The sequence below is a fragment of the Aphis gossypii genome, chromosome 1 (assembly GCF_020184175.1).
Source record: "Aphis gossypii isolate Hap1 chromosome 1, ASM2018417v2, whole genome shotgun sequence".
Lineage (NCBI taxonomy): Eukaryota > Metazoa > Arthropoda > Insecta > Hemiptera > Aphididae > Aphis > Aphis gossypii.
Genome location: NC_065530.1, coordinates 51,648,485 through 51,670,260, shown reverse-complemented (window position 1 = coordinate 51,670,260; position 21,776 = coordinate 51,648,485). Strand labels below are relative to the sequence as shown.

General features: G+C 25.9%; 3 protein-coding genes across 4 annotated transcripts; 2 read left to right on the top strand and 1 right to left on the bottom strand.

Annotated features, from left to right (window-relative positions):
* Positions 1 to 554: 554 nt before the first annotated feature.
* Positions 555 to 5,560, top strand: LOC114131924 (ninjurin-B-like). The gene is made up of 2 exons (XM_027997269.2): positions 555 to 1,059; positions 5,384 to 5,560. The coding sequence occupies exons 1-2, from the start codon at positions 778 to 780 to the stop codon at positions 5,558 to 5,560; spliced, it is 459 nt and encodes a 152-aa protein (XP_027853070.1). The 5' UTR covers positions 555 to 777.
* Positions 2,881 to 13,872, bottom strand: LOC114131913 (uncharacterized). Of its 2 annotated transcripts, none has more exons than XM_027997255.2 (3): positions 13,640 to 13,872; positions 9,936 to 11,345; positions 2,881 to 8,279 (listed from the first exon to the last, which is right to left on the bottom strand). In XM_027997255.2, exons 2-3 carry the CDS (start codon positions 11,298 to 11,300, stop codon positions 7,353 to 7,355), a joined length of 2,292 nt encoding a protein of 763 aa, XP_027853056.1. In that variant the 5' UTR covers positions 11,301 to 11,345; positions 13,640 to 13,872; the 3' UTR covers positions 2,881 to 7,352. The 2 variants fall into 2 exon arrangements, with proteins under 2 accessions (XP_027853056.1, XP_027853059.1); XM_027997258.2 differs by lacking the exon at positions 13,640 to 13,872 and adding an exon at positions 13,380 to 13,633.
* Positions 12,033 to 21,164, top strand: LOC114131914 (pickpocket protein 11-like). The gene is made up of 10 exons (XM_027997259.2): positions 12,033 to 12,312; positions 16,678 to 16,927; positions 17,829 to 18,032; positions 18,531 to 18,809; positions 18,902 to 19,013; positions 19,103 to 19,382; positions 19,920 to 19,973; positions 20,047 to 20,161; positions 20,644 to 20,735; positions 20,828 to 21,164. The coding sequence occupies exons 2-10, from the start codon at positions 16,731 to 16,733 to the stop codon at positions 20,938 to 20,940; spliced, it is 1,446 nt and encodes a 481-aa protein (XP_027853060.1). The 5' UTR covers positions 12,033 to 12,312; positions 16,678 to 16,730; the 3' UTR covers positions 20,941 to 21,164.
* The last annotated feature ends 612 nt before the right edge of the window (positions 21,165 to 21,776 follow it).

Sequence of the window (21,776 nt, the reverse complement as noted above, 5' to 3'; positions counted from 1 at the left end):
TCAAGCATAATTTTTGACCAACCAATGTAAATCATAAATAATTAGAGATAAAATGTGCTTTGAGTCAAAATTATGTAACTATTAATAATCTGTTTTTTTCTGATACATTTTCTTACTAACTTTCAATATCTAATCGTTAAAATAATAAATAATGATAATATTATAACAATAAGAAAAAAATACATAACATTTTAAATAAATTAGCCAAATGTGCTAAATCGTAAGAGCCCATCTAACACTTTAAGTATGTTTAGGTATATTATAAATGACGACTCAACAATAATAACGACCATAATACAATATGTCAATATGTAGCTACATACTTACAGCAATAATAAAAAAATAAAAATATACAGTTATGTAAACAAGTCACATAACAATTCGAGGAGAATTCGATAAATTTTCATGTAATAATAATTAGGTACTGTTAAGTATATCAATGAAATTATTGTATAAATTATTCAAATTTTCGATAAGGAGATGAAAAAAAATTATTATTACTGTTTACCGCCACCACCATTGTTCGTATTCGATTCTCAGGCATCATAATATGGTGTATCTCTTGTGGTATACCACACGTCCTGTTTTTATCTCAAAGCGTAGTATAGCAGTTAGTAATAGTATATTGATGATCCATAATAAATTAATAACAACAACAACAACAATAATAGTGCAGCGTAGTTATATAATTTACAATATTATAATAATATACGAATAAGTTATATTACATCACATCATCGCGTAGAGTGTAGACGCAATACTACCAGATTTTGTAAAATGACGGACGTGATTAATGCAACAGACACAAGTCTGGAGATGGACGATGGCGGCAATAACGAAAATAGTAGACGTTCTGCCACTCGTCTGTTGACCAGGTCGTTCAGTAAGATCAGCAACGCCACGTATGACACCAAGAAGAACATGGCACAGGGCATGATGGACATCGCGCTGCTCACAGCCAATGCTAATCAACTCCGCTATATATTGGAGTTCCGCGGGGAAAATTCTACAAATTTCGTTCTACTATTGGTGTTGATCGCATGCAGCCTCATATTACAAGTAGGAGCTATACTATAATTTATAAGTTATGTATTTACGATGTTATATAAATGCGAGAAAATCTAGTACTTACATACGTAATACAGTATAGACAACAATTTTAAGAGGTTTCAATTGTTTTTAATACTGCATATTAAATTTAATTAGGCAAAGAAATTCGCACAACCACATTCCAGGTGGTTCTATATTCAATATTGTAAATATGTTGCTTTTTTTATAATCATAAATATTAAATAAAAATATAAGACAATAAAATATGTAATAATAACCTAACATAATATATTCCTTTGGTCTTTGACAGTAAAAAATGTTTTAATTTATTTTTTGAAACAAAAACAAACATTTAATTTATAATAAGACAGATTGATTCAAAGTTAAAAATATTTAATTACAAAAATAAAATCTAATTTATATAATACATACAATAATTTAAAATTATATTATCGTTCAAGTCAAAAAACAAGAAGGCTCCAAAAATCATAATCTATTATTTAACCGTATTAATCAGCTAATAATTTAATATACTGCATACTTTTTTATCGTGGTATATAATTTATTTAAATCTAATTTAATGTTAGTTGTAACACTTAAGTATGAACTCAATATTTCTAAAATAGTTTTTTTTTGTTTCCTTAAAAAGTTCTAAAGAATTTGATTGTTTTTTATTTTTGTACGAATCTTTTTAATTTGCATAATAGTTTGATATAAAAGGTCATATTCAAAATAAGAGATTAAAATAAATTCGAGTTTTTATTCATAAACATTTAAAACTCAAATTTTGATAACATTGAACATTTAAACAAAAGTAATGTATTATGTAATATTTTCACAATTCAAAATTATAATTCGTAGAGATTTAAAATAAACATATTCTATTTTATACCCATGCGAAGAAATTTTAAAAATATTTTGATTATTTTAAATTTGTCTAACCACGAATCTATTATTTATTGACACCCTGGCAGGATAATTCAGAATTAGTTCAAAAATTACTCAAACTAATGATACAAAGGTAATGTTTTTGGCAAAAGTTGATTTAACCTATCGTACCAATTATACCAATTACTAATCATAGGTTATAGGTGTATAATAGGTAAAATGAATAATTTGAAGTTTAAGATCAAATTTTATTATTCTTAATTGAAAAAAACAAAAAAAATCATCTTTGTAGAACTAATGGGTAGATTCTTCGTTCAACTCGGAATCTAAAATAAAAGTTCATCAAAAAATACCAATTCTATTGTTTACTTAAAATATTTTTTTACAAAATTAGTATTATATATTATAAGAAAAAAACTGGGGAGAACTTATTCTACTGTAACGTATCAATACGTTTCGATTGACTGTCATTGAGTACTGACTACGTTACTATAATGTGATGAATGTGTTAGATTTAAACTCAATAATAAATTATATTATACACGGAAAAAACATTTGAGCGGTAGGTAATACTCTATTTCTAAGGATATTTTATAATATATTTATGTTTATTTTGCTATAAATATTTTATTACAAAGTCAAATTACCTAGCTATAATTGCTATTTTATAACTATTTAATTAAAAATACCGACAAAAGACAAGATATAAATAGATTTATCGTGATGTCTTCATAGTACAAATATACTAGAGATTCCAACTAGGGCAAAAAACGGTTTTAACAAAATTATTATTTTGAAATTTATATTTTAAGAAAAAACGATTTCTTGAAAAATATAGCACTATGAGTAATAAAGTAGACTATAATAATTATAAAACCTATTGTGTTTCATATAATTTGTAGAAATATTACGATGTTCAATCTATTTTAATGTTAATATCGGTTTAATTGGTAATGATATATATACTTATGCATTGCTAAATAAAACTGAAGTAGTCTACACTCTATAGGGTGCCTCCGGATTTTTAGAAAATGACTTAGGGTGCCGTGAGTCAAAAAAGGTTAGGAACCTTTGCTAAAAATTAATCCAAGTATTTTAAAAATGACATTGTATATTATAGTATATAAATTATAAACACATAATATTATATTATATAATTATATGAAGTAATGAGAGTCCAAGAGTCCTCAATATGGCTAAAAATAATATTTGAATAATAAAAAATTAACAAAAATTGTTATTTTCTATTTAAATGCTTAATTTTACCAAAATTATACAGTAGACTCTTGATAATATTGAAAGAGAACATAATATTATGTATTTTGGCCCCTTCGATAAAACAATAATGTAATGTAATACATACTAAATTTACGACACGATTTTATTGATTGTAAAGAAATTCAAATAAATCTCTAAATATAAAAGAAAGAGTACTTTAATAATAATCAATGAAGAACAGAATATATTTGAGATATCGAATTAAAATTTTGAGGATAAATTAATATTATAATTTTACCGTGCACTAAGAAAGGATTTTTAAAATTTCGATTTTAAAAGGTTAAAATTGGTAAAAATAAGTTTTATTTTTATTTTTTGTTGTTATTGGTTTTAAATAAAAATTAGTTGTAATAGTTAAGTGACGAATGTATCAAACACATAAGTCAGATTGTTATACCAACTATATAAAAACCACGAGATGGCATATTATTGTATCTTATTCACCAATGTACCATAATAAAAAAAAAAAATTGAAATAACTTAGAAACTTTAAGGTTAGAAATTAAAAACTAACGTAAACATCTCACGGGGTCCGTAATCCACTAAGTAGATTGCCTGCCTGATAGTATACTGCTCGCATAATCATAAGTCTCATATATTGTCTCACGACAATCGTTACAATGGCTATAATATAACCTGACTAACTCACTGGCCGATAAATGTAGAGCCTGAACAATGATAGATCGAGGCTTGCAATTTACACAATACACTCGTACCAGTCGTACTACAAATCTAGTGTGCAATAAGAAAGCATTTTACAAAATTCGCATTTTAAAGCACAAATTTTTTGGGATTCAAAATAGTCAATGAAAATGTCGAAGTTTTGAACACCGTTATATCGAATATTAAATAACAAATTAAACAAAGTTTGAATCACGTTATAGAATTGGAATTTTTAATGGCCACGGGGTTAGCTAGTATAAATAAAACTAGAAGTAGATATATAAAATATGAACTTATGTACTCATATTCAGTAAAAACTTAGAACATACCTAAGTATATGTAATTAGCATCGATCGGCGGTGTTCTTATTTACGATTAAAAGGTACCAAATTTTTTATGATAGGATTTTCGAGCAATTAGAAATGAATAAAAATAAATGTTACATCATTTTTAATACTTAAAATAACAAATATGGATTAGATTATAGATAAAAATGTTAAGCAAAATAAAATAACTATTATTTTCAAATATATATGATGTATCTAATATTATACCTGCAATTTTAAAAGTAATAATAAATACCTATGCATGTGATAAAAATTTGGAACTCTGTAATTCATTTATTCTCTTTCTAATAATCCTAAATCGATAATCTCTACAAATTGAATTTTTAGCTCAGTTTTCTAAATTTTGAATCATCAAGTTTATTAGCTGTAATTTCAAATGAACTAAAAAAAAAATGTAATTATACTTATAGTTAAAACAACTTACGAGAAACTTCGTTTTTAATTTTAAAGTCTTGACTTAAATCAAAATTTAAAATTCTTATTTACAAAATAATTCTTAGCAATGTTCGTAATTTTGATAAATGCTGTTAAAATTAAATAACTCTTAAGAATAAAAGATATTTAATACGTCTATGTATCTTTGATACTTTTAAACTGCTTTAAAAACAAATTAAGATGGCTCTAGTAGTTGAGTTCAAGTAAAACAACCTTCAACTTATAAAAAAAACAAACTAAAAACATTCAAATCCCTATAATAGCTTAAAATTAGTCTAAATACTTATTAAATTTTTAATTTTAATGAGTACAGAAAAAGATAATTTAAGTCGGTGGTTTTCAATCTTTTATTATACACAGCACACTGTACACTTCAAAAAAAAATTCACGGCACACTGACCCTTTTTTTAGATAAATAAAATTGTTTTGAATTAATTATTAATTTATTTTCTTATATCACAATTCAATGCAATCGGTAATTTATGGAAAAACCGTGGCACATTTAGTGAATACTAATATACTCACGGCACCCAGTTTGAAAACCACCGATTTAAGTAAATATACTAAAATATACTGTTCCAAGATTTTTAAATTACAACAAAATTATTAAAATTGTTGAATAAAAATGTGTTAATAATACTAAAAACTGTAAAATGATTTTACCATTATATAAATTATTTGTATACTTAAACTATTTTATCGTGTTTTACTGCTCGTCGTAGGTGTTTGTTGGAACTATTCTCATATTCAAAGGTCGCATGGCTTGCATCAGTAGTAGCATGTCTAACGAAGTTACCAAGATGGATACCATCAAATTAAACAATTACGTAGTCCTTGGAGTGTTTCTTATAACTGTCATCAACATATTCATCGCAGCATTTACAGTAGCGCCGACTTAACATTAAACTTAACACAAAATGGTAGAAAACAGCACACCAACAACAAAATCTTATCTATACTGCAACGCAGTTACAGTAGCATCCGATCCATGATCTTCATAGTGTTATACAACTTTACTGTGTTGTATAATTATTAGATAAGAAACATCCATGTTCTATGGCACAACTTGCCAATATGGAATGGATTTCAACTAATAAGCTTAATTAAAAAAAAATATATATAAATGAAAATCAAATTGCATTTTTATATTATATATTGATTAAAAATAATTACAGTAAGATAAGTATAAAATAAAATACAGAATAATTAAATAAAATCAGGGGTAGAAAACGTAAAAAAAAATTATGTTAAAAATGATAACCAAACAAAAATTTAAAAAAAGGATTATTTTGGTAGGATAATTCAGATTATTCAAGGTATTCTACTTTAAAAAAAAACATATTATTCTGTAAAAGGTAAAAATGTTAAGTTTCTCATTATTAAAATTAATTTTTACTAGCTAAGAAAAACATTAGAAATTCTAAAAAACACGATTATTTGAATAATAATTATAATTCTCAATACATTTATTTATTAAAAATAATAAAAAAAAAATGTATGAAAAGATGTTTTAAAAATGTTAAATAAAAATTAAAAAAAAATTTTTCTAACCCCTGATATTAACTATCTTGTTTAATAATAAGTAGATAATCATAAATGGTTAGAGTTAATAATTACTTTATCATAAAATGTTGATAAATTAAATATACGATAATAAGTGAATATCATGTAAAAAATATACATTAAAAATGTATCATAAAAAAATTACTATTAATAAGAAATTATTTAATTTAGGTGATTATAAAATATATAATTCTGCAAGTTAAATTTTGCATAAGTAGTAATGTAGTCTCATATTTTTTTGACCGTTAATTTATTATTCTAATATTCTAATGTAATATTATAAGGGCCCAGAATTATATGCATTTGCATAATTACTTTTATTAGTTTAAAAAGTAGCTGGAGATACATTTTAAATCTTTGCCTAATAAGAAGGTATGTAAAATTATATTTTATATAGTTTTAAATATATTGAAAAAATTAGTTATCGCTAATACAGTATATAGCTCGTATAATTAATTAACTTTAGGACATTTAGATTATTTTTACCCATTTATGAAACTCATTGTTATTTTGACTAATTTTTCAATATTCTTTTGACAAAGCTCACTAAAGCAAGATAATAATATTTGCTATAGGTACCATAATGATAACGAAAAACTAATGTGAAATCCTATGCAATAACTTAGTACCTATACTTAAAAAATTAACTTATCTTCAATTCAGATGAATACAAAACAAATTTTCCTAGATTCAAGAAAATATTAACTAAAAACTGGCATGAATAAAATTAGAAAATATATTCAAGATTAAAATAGTCAACATTAACTCTTTAGGTAATATTATAAAAATGTATAAATGTTTTTATTTTTTAATTAGATGAATGAATACTCAGAAAACAATGAGTAATTTAATGATCCAATGAGTTATACAAGTTCAAAATTTTTTAATTAATTAATACTATTAAACTTATTTCAATTTAGTATATTTTTCAGCATATTTTAACATTTTTAATGCATATAATTTTTGGGCCCTAGTAATTATGTATTTTTAAGTTTATCTTAATACCTACTTAAAAATTTAATTTTAAATATATTTTCCTAGGCTAAAATATATGAGTATATAAATAATATTACTGTTAAGTTGATATTTGATTAATTTGATTTTTCATCATAAATTTAAATTTAAATCTTAAAGAAAAGAATGTACAGAGACTATATCATAATCAATGTTCGAATCAGAATCATCATTTTCATTAACCACGGGAATAACTTGAACAGTATTGTCTGCAGAATTATCAGCATTATCATCATTCATAGAAATTGGTTCATCAGTATCAGATATTGTATGGACATATATTGTTTGGACATTGTCGTCTGTGAGCGAAGCCGAATCATTATCAAAATCTTCATCAAATTGATTCACTAATTGCTTATACCCTATATATTGACCATCTTCAATAGGTACAAATGGCTTCATCATTTTTGGTGGTTCTTCTTCCTTTTTTGAAGTTCCAAGGTTTTCTTTAGATTCTGGAGAGTTAGGAAAACTCTCTAAATCAAAAGAGTATTCTAAATCAGTAAGTATTTCCTTTGCATCAACATGCTCGTATTGTATATCTAATGGTTTTAAAAGATCAAATTCTATTACTTTAGTAGGGCCAGAAGATCTTGAATTGTTTATTTTTCTATCTTTAATGTCAAATGCACCGATTTTAATATTTTCGATATTCTTTTTACCAGTATCCATCTTTACTTCAATATCTGTATTGTCAACGTAGAGAGAATCTATATGCTCAATTTCAGTATCTGTAAATATATTATTTTCATCTATAGGAAGTTGAGTTTCAATTATAACTTCTTCAATTCCCGCCTCAATTTCAGTTTTTACTTCTTCTGTTATGTCCATTTCTTTTGATAGAAAATTTTCTTCTATTTCATTAGTTGAATATTCTTCTATATTATCTGAAGTGACATTTTGAGTTTTAATTATGTTGACAATTTGACGATCAATAAGCTTTTTCAAATGTTGACATTTCTTTACAAGCTTGTTACGTCTACCAAAAACATCATTTTCATAATGTTCAATTAGTTCTTTTACACCACCTTTTACACCAATCTGAAACAAACCATAAATCTTAAATTAATTTTAAATTATTAATAGTAATTAATTAGATTAGTTTAAGTTTTAAATGTTAAAGAGGATAAAAAAAAACAAAAAAAAAAACTGATAAATTATTTGAATTAGTTATCTGGAAAAAAATAGAATATATTTGATTTTTATTGGTAGTATTTTTAGATTATTCTGCTACCTTTATTAAGATCTTCAATTAAACACTGACCAGTTATAAGTTAATAAAACTTTCCAACTAGTTAAGTTAATTCAGTGTAATAGAAATTTAAAATAATTAGTTATCTATAATTCACATTATACATTATTTTTATAAAATAAAGCAACTTAGATTAAAAGTTGCTAAGCACAAAAAAATATTGTTGTATAAGGTAGGTTATTTTTAAACAATTATTATTTGTTAAATTTTAATTTAATGAAAAAACTTTTTATTTAACTTGTTAGTGGCTTGATTTATAGATACCAGCGTTCAACAAATGAATATCAACATGTTTATAAGTCAAAACAGTGGATAAATATTCAGTCACATATTTTGATGGATTCAGTAGATTATAGAAGTTAAATATTAATTGTCTTATCTAAAATATTATTATAATATAAGATTAATATTATCAACAACACAAATACTACATTGTACTAATGTATATTATATTATAAATAATTTCTTTTAAATGCATGAAATTATAATAAGCATAGTATTGAAAAAGTTTTAAGAAACCTAAGTTACCAAATCACAATTCATTTTTAAAGAATTTTATAAAATATTGAAATCATTGATCTCTTCGAAAAATGGACAGTTTCATTACCCATAAATTTCTGATTTAAAGGTTTCATTGTAAGTATCAGGTAATAATATTAACAACCAGTCAGTGGCATAAATTTAGTGGTGCCAACGTAGCAATTGCACCATCACATTTAAAATGTGACAGACGGTAGTGCAAGTTAGGTAAGTTAGGTAGTTAGTAAGAAAAAGAAAAATATAATGTTTATTGGGTAGGAATTTTCAAACAAAGTTAGTATTGGTGGGTTAAAAATTAAAATATTCCTTTGCACCACCAGAAATTGAGGCCAATTTACGCCACTGTTAAAAACACAATTATAATTGTAAGAGGTTTAGATTTTATAACAATTAAATTGAATACTTTTAACATTTATTGTAAAATAAAGCAATATAATATAAAATATTATGAATCTTTATTTTCATGTTTAATTAATTTTCTTTTGTATATTTAATACATTATATAAATTTTCAAAGACCATTGAACTAAGTACCTAAACTAAAAAATTATAATAAATGAAAATAAATATTTATTGCAATCTATGTTTTTTATTTTTATAAATTAAACTCATTAGTTTTTACATTTTATTAGGTATAATATAATTTAAATGGCTGAAAGGCTATCAAGCCTGTGACCATTAAGCATTCTATGATTAATTATTCATTTGTTTATTCTGCTTTGATAATTTATCACAAGTATTGCATAATAATATTATATATTTAATTTTAATTATTTGAGTAAAGAAACATTTTAAATATATATTCTAATTATCTGTTTTATTAATATATTATTATAATATTAGTACTTATTATACTTTTAGTAAGTATTATAAGTTCCCTAAATATAAGATTAATATTATACTTGCCTCTTGAAGACTATTATCAATTGGATCAATACTCTCTGGATGTGGGCTATCTAATTGAATATCAAAATGTTTTTTCATTATAACAGCTAATTTTTTAACATAGTCAATAGCTACATCTGCTAAAACATATAAGCTCTCTTCGTTTGCTATACTAAATCCAGCATGGGCTGTGAAAACTACAGCTCGTTTTACCATTATTTTATTCCAGTCATCACGATCAATTTGATATTCCCATTCTTGAATACCATTAGCAAATTTAAAACGTTCCTCCGCTGTGAACTGTCTCCGTGTTTGTTCAATTTGAGGAAAAGGAGGCAATCGTTTGTATTCAACTAATCCTGTAGGGTCATCAGGCGTTTTAATAACTTTTAAAGCTAAAGCATCCAACTGATTATAATATTCATTAAGATCAATATTGTACATTATATCAGGGTTAACAATATCTGGATCTTCTACAAAACATTCAGTATTTTCTGTTTTTGGTTTTTCATCAGTATTTTTGAAACTTGTGTTTTCTGATAAATAATGATTAGAATAGTCACAATCTTCTAAATTTGATATTTTAATATCTTGATTTAGTTCAGTATTATCTTGTTCATTTAAAAATAATTTATCGTAAAAATTAGATAAAAGGCGTACTTGTAGTTCTCTTTCCATAATCGAAACAGTATCATTTGAGTCTCCGTAAAATAAACTAGGTAATTTATCAGAAGAAAAATCATGAGATGGGCCAGGTGTGCTGGTTGAACTTGATGGACCAGGTATACTGGTAGAACATGATGGACCAGGTAAGTTAGTTGAACATGATGGTTTAGGTATGTTGGTAGAACATGATGGACCAGGTAAACTAGTTGAACATGATGGGCGATATAAGTCGTTTAAAGTTGAGTTAGTTAAATGTTGTACTTGTTTAAGCAATTGTGCAGATGATAAATATGATTCATCTTTAGTTTCTTTCACATTAGAAATTGGTTCATTAATTTTAGAACCAAAGGTAGAGTTTTTTATTTTTTGTGTATCCAAGTCTGGTGTTTTTGAATTAGTTTTCTTATCTTCCTTAGATACCTTAGAAGATGAAATACTTAAATCTTCATCGATAGAGTGATCACTATCTTCATCAATTACCCATTCATCTTCTTTCTTATCACACAATGTATTTTCTGCCAATAAACACATATTAGCAGGCATAATCTGATTTTCATCATCAATATCAATATCATCTTCTTCATCATCAACGTAAATATTTTGTTTTTTTATTTTTTTTACTATGACTTCTTGATTATCTTTAAAATCTTTATTCTGATTTGAGATTTCTTTATTAAGTATGTTTGTAGAGCATGGTTCTTTTTCATCATTGCGTTCCATGATTCAATTAAGTAAAATACAAATAATTTTACTGACTTGTATTTCCTAAAACAAAAGTAAAAGCTATTTAAGTATAATATATATTATTAGTCTTTATGGCAGTAGCGGCTCATGGTATGGTGCACAGGAATACGTGAACCGTCCAAAAAAATTATTAGATTACTATAATAATATATATTGATTATTATGCATATGGTCTGTACTAAAAAATATATATATTAATAAAAAAAAGTTTTTGCAACTTTTATGGTGAAAAGTGTGTCTATAAATGATGATTAATTCGCAGAGCACAAATTGTTTGCGCTTCGGTTGGCCATGTAAGAATTAGCTAGACGTCTCGAAATATCAATTAGTAATATATGGTAGTTTGAAGCACATATTTTGATGTGTGCACCAAACCTATTGTTATGTTCCGCGATGTCACATTGTTCGTTTCAATTTAGATACCTAAGTATTAAGTAGGTAAATTATTTTGATATATACCTATAACAAAAATAACAAAATTTACAAAATTAATGTGCACCACCTTATGTGAACCTTATTAGCCGCCACTGCTTTAAGATCAATAGAAAATACTCTTATTAAAAAAAAACTTTGTAAATAATAATATCACTATATAAATAGCTAGATAAATAGATTAATAAATAATATAATATTAATTATTATTGATTCAGTTATTTAACCCTAGAACACTTACTATTAGTCAATTTAACGAACGCTATGCTGCTATAATTTATACTGATTAATTTTAGAATGTTTACTGTATGATATTCTCTACTTCTCAAAAATGTTGTTAAACAGGAATGTTAGTGATAAAATATGTTTTATTATGCTGTCAGTAATTATTAATTAATTATTACTGATCTTATTTATTATTGATCACAAAGACATTTCACAAGACCTACAGTTATTTTGATTATTTGCAAGTAATAAGTACACAGACACATATACAGTTTAAACGAAATAATCTATTTTACAAATGATAAACAATAATGATATCTATAAAAATAAGGTAAGTAAACATTTTAAAATCAAATTTTAGTAAAACAAAGTATTTAATTAGTATATGTACGATATGCTTTTATGTGTATGGGATTGATGAAAATATAATTAAATAATATAGACTGAGAATTACCCATTATTAAGTCCATAATTTCTACAAAATAATATATCAATTATTAGAAAAATCATTATTGTTTTAGATTAATTTAATCAGATGAAGTTAAACAACTAACTTAGGAACTGTTTTCCATTTCATTTTAAAGACAGTAACAGACATTCTCATATTTTAAATGAAAACAGTAGGTATCTAATGAGTGGATATTAGTTGCCAAATTTTGAAATCATTAGACAGGAGGACATAATATTGAATAACTTTGTTTTTGATGAAACACATATTAAAATAAATATAATATCCTTGTTTATTTAAACATTTGTTAATTAATATAAAGATACATTAAAATTTATTAGTAATATCAAAGTATAGTTTTTAAATTTATTATTTATATTCATTCTGTAATTCATTGTTAAAAGTAGATGATCTTTAACACATTTTTGTTATAAATTTTAATAAAAATAATAATATAGTAACTGTATAAACACATACGTACACTCTAAAACATGAACAAACTGACAATAGGTAATTATATTTATATTTTATATAACTACTTATAGCATGGCCACAGATAAACCTAAAACCACGCCTGTTAGATTAAGCCATTTAGATAACATAAGATAATGATAATATGATACAGTGTACAATATATTACCTATTCTATGTTTTATTATTAAATAATATAATATTTAATGTTATTTTCTCTAGACTTCTATTAATTAGGATAGGTAAACTGAAAGATCGGCTGAGATATGAGCATATGACTTTAAAATCGGAACAAATGGCAAGCCTACTAACGAACAATAAACAAAAATTGTATACATGATGAATTAGTGTTTTTTTTTTTTACACATTGAAGGCTACAAAAACAAAACTACTTATAAAATACATAAACCAAAATATTATAGTTCTAATAATATTATACTTGTACAAGCAAACTATTAAATTTTTAACAAAAATCTTACCGAGATAAGTATTCTTGGACAGTAGTTGAAAACAATTATAATAATTTTAGCTTTAAGTAGGCGTTAGGTCTGGGCGTTAGTTTATTTATATGTTTAATTTGAACATCCGAAACACAAACAATTTTAATATTTTTGTATTCTAACCACCGTTCTCAATCTACAACTCTGGGCCATATTTTAATGGTAAAATCGAAGACCGTAGTCGGGTCTGTAGCTGGTAGCAATTAATAACAATTAGCAATAAATAAGTGATAACATACGTCCGCTAATGCCGCTTGCCACTTGTAGGTTTTGACTGTTGTCTGAGACCACACACTCAATACTGTAAATCCGAATCGTAATCGTAAATGACAATTATTAATTTTAAATTCACACTATTTAGTATTTAGTTTTTACATTTTACAGTATTTGCTGAGGCAGAGGCAGAGGACTCGTGGTCCGTGAGCCCGGCTTGTTAGCGTCATGTAAACAAACTAAGAATTGGTGACCGTGACCGCGGTACATGGCAACCAGAATCTCCTCTATATTGTTCTGTGTCTATATCGTGGTACTGTGGTAGTATCAATATTAATTTAAGGTGCCCACAGTCCACACACTGCTAGCGGTAGAGGTGGCGGTAGCGTTAAAAATTAAAATGAGTCCGAACTCTGAACACAATTTTACCGCCACCGCCGATTTTAAAGTATTTTACCGCAGTGTGTGGCCGTGTGGGGACTTTTATTCTGTGATAGTATTAACATATATATGGGTATTATACAAGGTGCATTTTGTACCACAAAATAGTACATCTAAACTTTCAAGTTTCAAAAAAACTTAAAAAAAAAAAAAAATTAAAATTTTATTTTTTTTTTTTAATTTAATTTAATTTTTTTTTTAAATTTACTTTTAAAAGTAAATTTGTTCTAATAGAAATTAGAATTAATATGATAATATCCAAAATTGAAAATATGCATTTATTCTGACTTCCCGAGAAAGTGAAAAATATTTAATCCAACTTCCATTGTTCGACATCTGAATATTCGGGTAATCGGGTATAATTGGTAATTAGTAATGTTTCAACATCAATCCATCAATCTTATTTTATTAGGTATTAATACATTTTTATTTTTTAGAAGCCCAATGATTGCGGTTAATAGACATTTTCTATTCCTCACATAGTTACACTTCTTCGTTTCCTTTTTTAGTTTACAAAATCACAATAAGAGCTGTAGACTGCAGTCCATGTCTATTACTGTTTGACTATAATGTTCAGTAGGGTGGTTTTTAAAAGGACGTCGCACTCACATGTGTTGTCTCCGTCTTACACACGTATGACATAGATAAAACGCGTTTACATAGTCTGAGTAGAACACTAGAACTCATTCAATATTGTCACAATTAAATTTTATAATAGGTATAGTATATAAGTATTTACTCTAGCACCAAAATTGAGTGAGTTCTACTTTCTACACGGACTAGTAAACGCGTTTTGTCTTTGTCGTGCGTGTGTAAGACGGAGACTACCTTGGTACCATTAATTTTGGCCGTAGTCATTTTCCTTCAAAAACGAGATACCGTTTTCCTCCACTGTCCATTTCCTTCAATAAATAAAATAATAAAATCGTCATTCATTATCAGAATGTTAAATTAAAAATAAAAGAACAAATCAAATATTTTAAGTATAATTATAATATAATAATACACCGTACGCGCTGAATTTGGCAGGTGGCTAAAAAGAGAATTAAAATTATAATATAAAAGTACTCACGTCAATAAAAATGCATCAATTAATAAATAAAATAATAAATTAGTTAATAATAAGGGGTGGCAAAATGTGATCCTAGCCATACTCTATTTTTATTATACGGAACGCAACACTACAACACTGACTAAAATATTGGAGGAAAATAGACATAATTTTAGTCAAAAATAACATGGAGGAAAATGGTCAGTGGAGGAAAACAGTATGACGTTTTTGGAGGAAAATGGTCTCGTCTTTAATAATTTTATATAGTACATAATAAAATCAATGCTTGGTACCTATCTATGTATATTCTATATACTAATAACTAGATTATATAAAAACGTATAATATACCTATAATATATATTATGTGTATTGTGCTTTTTTTAAGCAGAAAAACATTTAATGTGAAATTGATCGTTAGTTCCTCATATTTATTTTATTAATTAGGTACCTATTTATTAAAACAAGAATTTCTGATTTAAATGATTATGACTGACTGGATTTATTAATATTTATAGGTTATCAATACAAAAATAGATTTTAATTTTTTATAATTATTAACACGATTAGCACGATTTAAATTAGTAAAGGCATAAAGTGATTATTAGACGAACAAAGAAATAATATATTATTTCCAAAAATGTACACTATCACTTTACGTCTTTACTAATTAGTAGTAATTATTAATACCATGTTGCAATAAATAGAATAGGTACCTAATAATCGAAATTATTGGTAAAATAAAAATACTAATAGGTATACCTATAGGGATTTTTTTTAAATTTTTATATTAAAAAAGTGTAGTAAGGTATATAGTCAAACAAAACAGTCTTCGTCTTATTGAAAAATTTAAAATATTTAAAATATTATTAAGTATTCATAAATTTAAATCACAGAACATTTATAATGTAAAGTATAGGTACCTACTGAGTATATTTTATCACCAAAAACATTAATTACCTATATAATAAATTTAAATGATGAAAAGAATTTAAAAACGAAAATATCATAAAACGTATTTATTTTGTCATATTTATAATGATTATTGTTCATCAATACTTGTCGTTTATTATTGCAGTGATATACATTATATATAATTAATTTATTATCTATCTCTACATCATACATGGTATATGGTAATATAATATGCATAATTAATAGGTAAGTTGTAAAGGTAAAGAGACCTTGAACCTCTTTTTTAGGTATCTATATGTACAATTAATGAAGTACATACAAAAACAGCACTGAATATATTTGTCAATTAAATATTTAGATATTAAATCTATAAAAATATTTACGTAAAACTGTAAAAGTTATGGTGCCGATTAAACGAAAAACTTGCGTGCTTGAAAACGCCCAGCAATCAAAATAATAAATAATAAATAAACTACTCTTCATGATAATATGGTTGAAACTCTAATCTTACCCGTATAATATTATTATTATTATTATTATATCGACTAAATTATTCAAAACAAAAATCACATCATGGTTATTAACCAAATAGAACATTATAAAAAACCTCCTATCCATCTCTGTTCAGTCTTTGAACTGTTATTATTCTTACTTTTAGTGAACATACTATAGTTGTTGCCCGGCCGCACGTGATTTTCAAAATCCTGAACAATGTACTGGAACGAGTTGAATCCTCAGAAACGTAATATTTTGTTTAAGTTTGACAATTCAGACATTAAAAAAGACAAGGACCGAATACTAATAAAACTTAAAACAAATGTATTCAATTTCGTTAATTTGTTTTTTTCATCTTCCAATATACATGGTCTTAACCACTTGACTGACAAAAGAAGACATTACATCGAAAAGTATGTATTATGTTGTTCTTTACATTATTTACCCGTGTAATATCTTTGTATTTATAATTAATTGTACGATTATATTATTTAAAATTTAAATACATTTTGTTTTAGATTTTGGGTGTTATTATCTGTACCTATTTACTTCTAACCATTATTTCATATTTTCTCAAAATCTGCTCTGAATTTAACCCTTGAGGTTTATAATATAAAATTGTATAGATCTAACCATGATCGTAGTCCATATTAGGCTCTCATTTTACAAAAAGATCAATTTCTAAACGACTCTCGTCAAAAAATGTTTTACGAACAGGTATAATTCCAAAGGGCTCCGGTTTTTTATAACACAAATTCATTTTTATTTCATACACACTTAAAACTGTCTCAAAAGAGGTCGGGTTAAATATGTGTTGGTGTAAATTAAGTAAATTATAAAAATTATATACAAAAATCGTTCACTAATTACTGTGAATTTTTTATTAAAATAATATTAAATTTTAGCGTTAAAAAAATGAAAAAAGGTATGTATAAGTAGAAATATAAAAAAAAAAATCATAGCTAGGTACATTGGGTAATTTTTTAGTCATATTATTTTTTTATTTAATCCATAGTACGTGATATTTCCTCGAAGTAAATTTGTCAATGATGTTCCTAATGAAATCTTTGGTGTTTTTAAAAATGTTGGTGAACTGACCTGACTTTGAACTTTAATTTAATTTTTAATATTTTTCTACGGTAGCCGTTTTGGAATTTACCTGATCGTTAAACCTTTTTTGACGGGAGCCGTTTGGAAATATTCAAATAATAGACGGGAGAAGTTTGGGATCCGCCGGTATATATGTTTCACAAATCATTCATAGGTACTTAATAGATTATTCTTGTTAGTTGTAACTACTATTTTATGTGACAGATTAATTTGGGTCATTGCAATATGTTTGAGTATTTATGGTTCAGCAATATTAGGTTCGTCCACTTGGAATCGTTATCAAGAAAATCCAACTGTGATATCTATGGACAGAGAATACAAGGAATGGGCTACTGCACTTCCAGCAGTCACTTTATGTCCTATAAACAAAATTGATGATCAACTTTTCGATGAACTCGTACAGAAAAAGTGAGGTTTGGTTCAAAAATATGAATTATATAATAAAATATAAAAAGCCATTTGGGTTTAAAATTAATGTAATTAATATACTTCTAAAAGAAAATGTTTAACTAAAGTATTTTATTTTTAGTAACTTTAATTTAATTATTAAATAATACCATTGAGTATAGATAGTAACTATAATATAATAGTATATTCAAATCAAATTCCAGTAATGTAATAGTATATATATAAAATATTAAATAATTAGTGAATTAATTTATTATTATTGTTAACAAATAAACAAATTCTCGTCTTTAACATTAAATTAAATCAGCTTAAAGGATAATAATAATTTATATCAATAAATGTATAGTCAATTCAAACATAATATTTTTATTTAACAAATATGGTGAAATAATGAAACTTTATGTTTTTGTTTTGTCTTATTATTTTTAAATCGTTTGCATTACACATATATATATATAAATAATAATAAAAAAACTCATTAAACACCTACTGCTTTAGGTTTTCAAATTACACAGACGAGGAGAAAGAAGAATTACGAACGTTCCTGGTTTTGTTGGCGAACGCCACTTACGGTACGTTTAAAGAAGTGCCTGTATATGATAGGATATCGCCGAATGACTATTTGGATTACGTTATGTCACTGAGTGGTAGTGTATCATACACAATCAGCAATAGTCACGTGGATATATTTTCGTCGATCGAATTGGTGCCCAGCGTAACCGAATTAGGCTTATGTTATTCGTACAATGGGTATATTGCGCCATACAACGATTACAAGTACATACATAAAATAGATCTCCATGAGTTTAGGAGATGATATAATTATTAAAAAAACTCACGCGATATGAGAAACGTAATTTCTGTCGTAGATATTGGAAAAACCGCAACATTAGTGAGTTTCCGAAGATAGAAGTAATGTCGGGCACCCCGTTAGACGGGGATATTTTCGTTCAAATAACGTCCATGAATTTTGGTTACATGGTAAAATGTTTTATTTTATTTTTACCTGCTTAGATTAGTCTATGATAATGTATAAATATTACATAGTCATTTATACACCTCCATGATAGGGATTTGTGCACTCTCCTTACGAAGCACCCGATGTGGCGTGCCGTATTTTTCCATCACCGGAAAATTTCTACAAAACACTGGACGTGACTGCGCTGAGTATATTCAGTACGCCTGAAATCAAATATCTCTCTCCCAGGCAGAGGGGCTGCCGGTTCTTGGAAGAGAGCGATTTGGAAATAAGTCCGGAAATGTATACGTACAATATGTGCCGGAACCAGTGTCGAATGGACCAAGCGCGAAAACTATGCGGATGTGTTCCCTACTTTTACAGACCACTGAGTGAGTGACTTTGTAGTCTTTACTTGTTCCGTTTAAACTACGTACGTTTTTATAATACATAGTTATATAGATACAATCGCATAATGCACGATAGTAAAGATTTTGAGAAAACCTTTAGTAAAGGTAGAGGTGAATGTGAATTTAATAGGTACTGTGAGTGTCTATGACCACTATTGTATTTTCATTTATTTTCTTTATCTAAGTATTTATATAACCTAATGATTAAAATAATAATAGGTATTATTATCATATTATACTACATCTAATTAATATATTATCGCGTTTACATATTAATTATATTTTATGGTTTGCACTATCCCAACATAAAACATTGGAGAACACCTAAGAATTGATGAAAAGCGCAATATATATTTAATAAAAATCAATATAAAAGATTAGGTATATTAAAATGAATATCAAAAATTCTTTGATCCGGGTAGAGTATAAAAATACCCAAATTAATTCAATATTTTTTCCACATTAAATCTAAAAATAAAAATTAAATACTTATACAATAATGTTGAGATTGAATTTTAGAAAAATATAAAATATGCGATGTCGAAGGAATGCATTGTTTGGATCAATATAAAGGTAAATTACTAATTAGACTGGTTTACGTAGGAACTAGTATATGATGAAAATATGTATTATTGAATATTTGCAGAATTTCTTATAAAACTTCGGAATACAACAAGCGTTGATGAAAAAGTAAACTGTGGCTGTTTCCCACCTTGTGATGATGTTAATTATATCGTAGAAGGTGACAACACAATTCAATGGTAATTTAATTTTAGCAACTTATATCTAATAAGCAACTAAAACCCGAAGTAGGTTAACTACTCCAATATGGAGCACCATTCAAACTCCCTCATTGCTCAAATGTATTCCAATACTTTTTCGGCCAATTTAGCCAGACGCCTTAAATTCGAATGGCCAAAGATTTTTTTAATGCTTATCATACTTAACTAATAACACAATAACTATTATTATTTCTATCCAAAGGGACAACTGTGGTGTACCTACATAACGTGAAACTCCTAGTCAATGTTTCCTTTTTCACTGGCTTATATATATTACAATAATATCATGTAATAGTTATAATTTATCATTAAAATAAATGAATTTATATATAAAAAAAAAAGTGTAGCACAAAAATGTACTGTTATTTGATTGGAAATATGATTAGTGATTACTTATAATTACATCTGTTAAACAGACTTTATTATTATAAGTTAACGCAATAATCGTGATATTTTTCCAGGTTCCTAGGAACTAATTTGAAGTGGGGACTTATCAAGTATCCTCGTATGCGTTTGAAGAGAAACGTTCTTTTCGGTTTCACCGATGTTTTAGGTAGGTAATCGAAAAAAAATACAAAGTCAAAAATTTTATATTTATTATAAATATGGAATATAACATACTTTATATATACTTACACTTTTTAGTTTCGATTGGAGGCACTGCTGGACTATTTCTTGGATGTTCGGTTTTAAGTTTCTTGGAGATAATTTATTTCTTTATATTTCGTCTAGCATTTACGTCCTTGTATAAGAAATAAGAAACATTTTTATTAGTAATAGTATTCCACTACACATTCTATTAATCATATTGTTTTTAACTACCTATCTCTATTATTTGTAAATACAAGACAAATAAGTAGATTTTGGAAAGTTTTAACTTTAGTTAAGTTTATTTTTACGTTATTATAATTTTGAGATTTCAGTTTTCACATAGAATAGTAATAACTAATCAATATAAAATAAACCAATTGAAAATTGCTAATCAGTGATAGTTAATATGTTGTTTTAGTCATTATGTTATTAGATTGAAGTAAAAATGTATAATTAACATTATATAGAATTTTTTATCAATAAAATATAGAATGTATATTATAAGGTATATAAACGAATATACGTTAAGATGAGTATCATCATATAGTTATCATAACATCATTCTGTAGGACATAGGTATACAGTATACACAGGTCATTGTTTAATAATTAACTTATAATAACTAAAATGTTATTGCACAGATTTTGATTTCTATGACTCCATTGTAAAGTTTATTGATATCCAAGCTAAGTGCACTGATATTTATTTATTATAAGATATAATTTAACGTTTGGCTGTGACATATCAATTCTATATTACAGTTTTTGATGTTCTTATAATCATATTCATAATGTATTTAATATTTATACGATTTGCAACTATGTAAGTCATAATTAACACTGAAGTACTAACAATACAATAAAAACTATACAATAAAATACGCATATTTTATATTGTATGACTCAGTCTTTGATATTTTTTCTGAGATATTTCCAAGAGTTTCTATGGATGTATTGTATGATTAAGTATAAACATAATATTATTCAATTTTTTGTATAATGAA

Coding starts and splice junctions, on each gene's coding strand:
- LOC114131924 (XM_027997269.2), top strand. CDS start 778: ATGACGGACGTGATTAATGCAACAGACACAAGTCTGGAGATGGACGAT. Junction 1,060..5,383: donor CATGCAGCCTCATATTACAA/GTAGGAGCTATA, acceptor TGCTCGTCGTAG/GTGTTTGTTGGAACTATTCT.
- LOC114131914 (XM_027997259.2), top strand. CDS start 16,731: ATGTACTGGAACGAGTTGAATCCTCAGAAACGTAATATTTTGTTTAAG. Junction 19,014..19,102: donor CCATGAATTTTGGTTACATG/GTAAAATGTTTT, acceptor CCTCCATGATAG/GGATTTGTGCACTCTCCTTA. Junction 20,162..20,643: donor GGTGACAACACAATTCAATG/GTAATTTAATTT, acceptor ATATTTTTCCAG/GTTCCTAGGAACTAATTTGA.
- LOC114131913 (XM_027997255.2), bottom strand. CDS start 11,300: ATGGAACGCAATGATGAAAAAGAACCATGCTCTACAAACATACTTAAT. Junction 8,280..9,935: donor TTGATAATAGTCTTCAAGAG/GCAAGTATAATA, acceptor GGTTTGTTTCAG/ATTGGTGTAAAAGGTGGTGT.